General features: G+C 34.9%; 1 protein-coding gene across 1 annotated transcript in view; it reads right to left on the minus strand.

The window, feature by feature from the left end:
- LOC119573586 (corticotropin-releasing factor-binding protein-like) overlaps positions 1-5,000 on the minus strand; it is a 153,281-nt gene that overhangs the window by 431 nt on the left and 147,850 nt on the right. Inside the window, exons 7-8 of the mRNA XM_037920799.1 lie at positions 2,625-2,771; positions 1-1,358 (exon numbers count right to left, since the gene is read on the minus strand). The exon at positions 1-1,358 is cut by the window's left edge and continues 431 nt beyond it. Of these exons, the coding sequence (XP_037776727.1) occupies positions 2,626-2,771 (146 nt within the window). The 3' untranslated portion in view covers positions 1-1,358; position 2,625. The remainder of the gene's footprint in view (positions 1,359-2,624; positions 2,772-5,000) is intronic.

The raw sequence follows: 5,000 nt of genomic DNA on the forward strand, positions 1-5,000 counted from the left end.
TAGCTATACATATATATCAGGTTGTTTTTCCTCCAACCCAAAAAAAAATTGGACAGAGCCATAGGGGAATGAAACGGACAACTGGAATAAAACCTACGGACGTTGCGAATCAAAACCTTCATCCGGGACATCTGATTCGCCATTTTATAGGGTTGAATCCCATGTCACTGATTGTCTAGGGTCGAGATATCCCAAGGCGAGCACAGTCGCTGAGCTAATCTTCAAAATACCTTATTAATCATGTATCTTTTTTAATTTCTCTCTTTTTTCGGTCCCTAAACTATAAAATAAAAGTGTAATAAGCAGTACAGAGAGGGAGGATGGAGGGGAAGGGGAAAGGGAGGTCCAATTTGTTGGTCTTTTCTTTTCCGATAAAAGCTGGCTGTTGCTTGTCATTGGTAGTGATTTTGTGTAGCCATTTTCCTGCTGACTCGTTTATTTGTATTTATTCTTCCTTCAAGCGTCTTTGTGACCGGTTCAGAGAAAGAGAGAGAAGGGGGGATGAAAGAGAGAGAGAGAGAGAGAGAGAGAGAGAGAGAGAGAGAGAGAGAGAGAGAGAGAGAGAGAGAGAGAGAGAGAGAGAGACGATTCAAGAATCTGAGATAAGGTCTTCTGTCTGATTTACAATTAAGGAACAAGTGATAACAAATAATAACAGGATGAAAAAGATGGAAGGAAAGATGAAACAAAAGAAAAGATAGAGATAGGAAATCAAACGGATCAAGATATGACAGAAAGAGGCAAAAGTTGAACAAATGAGGTTACGATAATGACACATCTTCAACATTTTATACTGTACATAGTATAAAAATAAGAATAAATAACTTCACACAACAGACGCAAAATGAAGCGGTTTGATTCACATCTTCATCAGCATTCCATAAATTACATCTGCTGCTTTGTCAGAACTGTTTATTTTCACTTGCACCTTTCACACAGTTCATTCGAAGGGGAGCGAAAGAGGGAAACACAAAAAACAAACGATAATAACCAAAGCAAAAAGTAAAAAGAAAAGAAACAAATCGAACAGCAAACCTCTCATCCTAAAAAAAAAAACATAAATAAATAAATAAACAACCACAAAAAAGAAAGACAGAAAGAAAGAAAAAAGAAAAAAAAGATTTTTTTTTTATCCATCTCTGAACGAACGAACGAAATTCATCCTAATCATATTTCCTTTTCTCAGAGGGACGAGTGACGAGTGAACGAGTGGACGAAGTGGACGAGTGGACAGGTGGAGAGATGGACGAGCGGACGAGCATCTTTTTTTTGGCAAGGAGATGAGAGGAGAGGGGATAGAAACAAAGCTTCTGGTCGGATGTCTTCTGAAGGACCTCTGTGGGAAGGCGACTCACGAACTGCCAAGGGAGAGAGGGGAGGCGGTGAACGAATGCCTTTTTATATATATGATGATGATGGTGATAATAATATTCAAGATAATTGTGATTATGATTATAATAATAGTGATAGGTGATAATAATATTCAAGATAATTGTGATTATGATTATAATTAATAGTGATAGTGGTAATGATAATGATAATGATGGCAATGATAATAATGATGGTAATAATAATAATGATAATAATGATAATAATAATAATAACAACAATAATAATAATAATAATAATGATAATAATAATAATGATAATAATAATGATAATCATCATCATCATCATCATCATCATCATCATCATCATCATCATCATCATCATCATCATATCATCATCATCATCATCATAAATTATAATAATAATAGTAACAGTAACAACAGCAATAATAATAATGATCATCATCATCATCATCATCATCATAATAATAATAATAATAATAATAATAATAATAATAATGATACTGACAATGGCAATGAAAATGACAATGACAATGACAGTGATAATGATAATGATAGTGATAATTATCATAATTATAATAATAATAATATAATAATAATGATAATGATAACAATGAAAGTGTTACCAATAATATTAATGATAATAATAACAATGATAATGATACTGCTACTACTACTGCTGCTACTAATGATAATAAGAATAACAATAGCAATAATAACAACAATACTAATAACGAAGATAAAGATAATAGTAACAATGACAATTACAACAATGAAATAACAATAATAATAAATACGAAGTTATCGTTACTTTTCAAAATATTCTAAATACTTTACTAGGATCTTTCTGCTTTTCACTTAACCCCTGACCTTTTTGTGTGCTAATCTCTTCAAAGCGACCCTGAATTTGATGTCATTCTAGGTCACAGCCATTCATACGGTCTTAATGAAACTGCTTTAATGCACGTGCTTTCATGTGTGCTTCTGGCCGAAGGAGCTTACTCTGCCTTAAAAGCTTGGGTATTTCGTTACTTCAGGCGTGCACGTGTGTTATAGTTTGTGGAAGCAGGGGGGGAATACATGCAGGCAATATAGAACATGAATTTCAAACGGAAAGTGAAATGAAGAGAACATATATGTGTATATATACTAAGCCGTATCATACCTCATCAAGATATTAATAGATATACCTTTGTTTCCATGACTTATTGATGATGAAATCATTTTACAAATGCGTATCGACAGAATCGCTAAATATAAAAACTGTACCATTACCTTACAGAGGTAAGTCACACATCAGCGTTGGCATGATATCAAAATCGGAGATCTGCGAGATGGCAAGAGTGATGGAGTTGTCAGTTAGTCCTGAAGAAACCATGCGGACGGTGGTCATGCCGCAGAGAATGTGCGACGCTGGCAGACCTACGGAACCACAGAGAGATACGGTTAATTTTATGTCTATTTCTGAAACGGAAATAGGAATAGGGGAATATCTGTCTATCGATAACGTTTAAAATGTAGAAGAAAATAACAAAGAAACTATCTTAATTGTAAAAAGATCTAAAAATGAGAATTGTCCAGCTCCATCAGTGCCAGCTACCGTGATTAACAGCAATGTAGAAAAAATAAATAGTAATGCTGAAGATAAAAAAAGATTTCGTCACATCCACATCAAAGAAAATGAAGAGGACATTATAGACCCCTCCGTTGACAATTTTATCAAGTGTAAATCGCACAAAACAAAAAATATTCAAAACTACTATATTACTTTTACGGTAAAATAAAGTGTAAATCACACAAAACAACTTTTATTAAAAACTGCTATATAAGTATAAAAAAAATAAATAAATAAATCCCAGGAATGCCAAATTGCAACTAAAAAACAGATATCGTGAACAAAGGGTTTAACAAGGCAACCCCATAAGCTAAACTGGCGGTCAGGTCGGACATACTGAAAATAGACAGGATATAATATATATAGGTGAAACGTGGCTTCACCAAGATATGTCAAATTAATCATTATAATGTTTATAGATGCGATGCAGGACACGTGGGAGAAGTCTGCATGTATGTTCAGGATTCAGGATGTTCAGGAGATCCGCTATAACTGTTAAGAATGTATGTGATAAAGATATTTACGGGTTACAGTACAAAGTAGTATGTTTCCTTCATTCACTTTTGGCGAAGTCTTTAGGCATCTTCATGGTTCATCCGATTTGTTTTATCTTAAAAAAAGTTTCCAGAGAAATATTGTTGACAGCGAAAGCTCTCTTCATCTTGGGTGGTCTATTTGATGGCTTGAACAGATTAAATGCAAGATGATTAAGAAAAACGAACTTGAACCAAATGTCAATAAACCTACAAAGGTCACAGAAAATACTTTGTATGTTAAAACAACACAGATCTAACGTCATTCACCATAAGAAAATCTTGATATAAAGAATTCAAAGTGAACTTTGACCCGCAGTCACTATTTCAATAAGTTTTAAAAAAAAGAATAAAGTCTTTTAGAGAGATCTTGAAAATAAACAGGTAAATATCCATACGGAAAAAGAGTAGTATAGATGCCGTGACTTCCTTTGTAACAAAATCTGATAGATGTCCTTCTCCATGGATAAACAGTGACATCAAGAGGTCTATAACGGACAAAGGTAACTCTCACTCTTCAAGCTGATGATAAAGGAAAGAAAGAGAGAGAGGTCAAATCACTATTACAAGGACCTAAAACCGATTATTTCAGAAATGAATTAATTAGCTGTAAAAAAGGACATTAGTGTCAAGTAAAAACATCTTGGCACGGACGATTTCTAATGCTTTTCTCGTTAAAATTGGAAAACTCACTTAGGAACAAATAAGTGCTTCCACATCTTCCCCAAATACAGGTAGGATAATGCCTTCAACCAATACTTTCAGACCACAACAGTAACAAAAAAATGTCAGCAAAACAAACAAGAGCGGATGGCATTAGTTTCGCTGTATTAGAGACCGCCTACCTGCAGTCGCATATTATCTAATTGCTATAATTGACTTCCCATCTCTTTGGAAACAGAGTACTGTATACCCAATGGTCAAATACGTAGATACATAATGAATTAATATATATCACTTTATTGTTATACTGTCTTTACTGTCCAAAGTCCTCGAAAAAATTGTACATTGTTAACTTTTCTGAAGAAGCACATAAAGATAAAATACTTACTGAAACGAGGACCTCAGTGGTACAAACATTTCCTCTTAGTATATAATTAACTATTGCTCAGACGTATTTAGGAAACTCATTGGCACTTGGCAATATTGATAAGTATGGCCACTTTACCCCACACATAAAGAAACTAAAAGAGTTAAAAGTGCTGTTCAGATGCAATTATGATACTTGTATCTTCTACTTTTAACGGTAGGTTCATGTCTGAGCCGCCGTGGTCACAGCATGATACTCAATTGTAGTTTTCATGTTGTGATGCTCTTGGAGTGAGTACGTGGTAGGGTCCCCAGTTCCTTTCCACGGAGAGTGCCGGTGGTACCTTTTAGGTAATCATTCTCTCTATTTATCCGGGCTTGGGACCAGCACTTGACTTGGGCTGGCTTGGACCCAGTGGCTAGGTAGGCAATCAAGGTGAAGTTCCTTGCCCAAGGGAACAACGCGGCGGTCGG

Source organism: Penaeus monodon, chromosome 1 (assembly GCF_015228065.2).
Source record: "Penaeus monodon isolate SGIC_2016 chromosome 1, NSTDA_Pmon_1, whole genome shotgun sequence".
Classification (NCBI taxonomy): Eukaryota; Metazoa; Arthropoda; class Malacostraca; order Decapoda; family Penaeidae; genus Penaeus; species Penaeus monodon.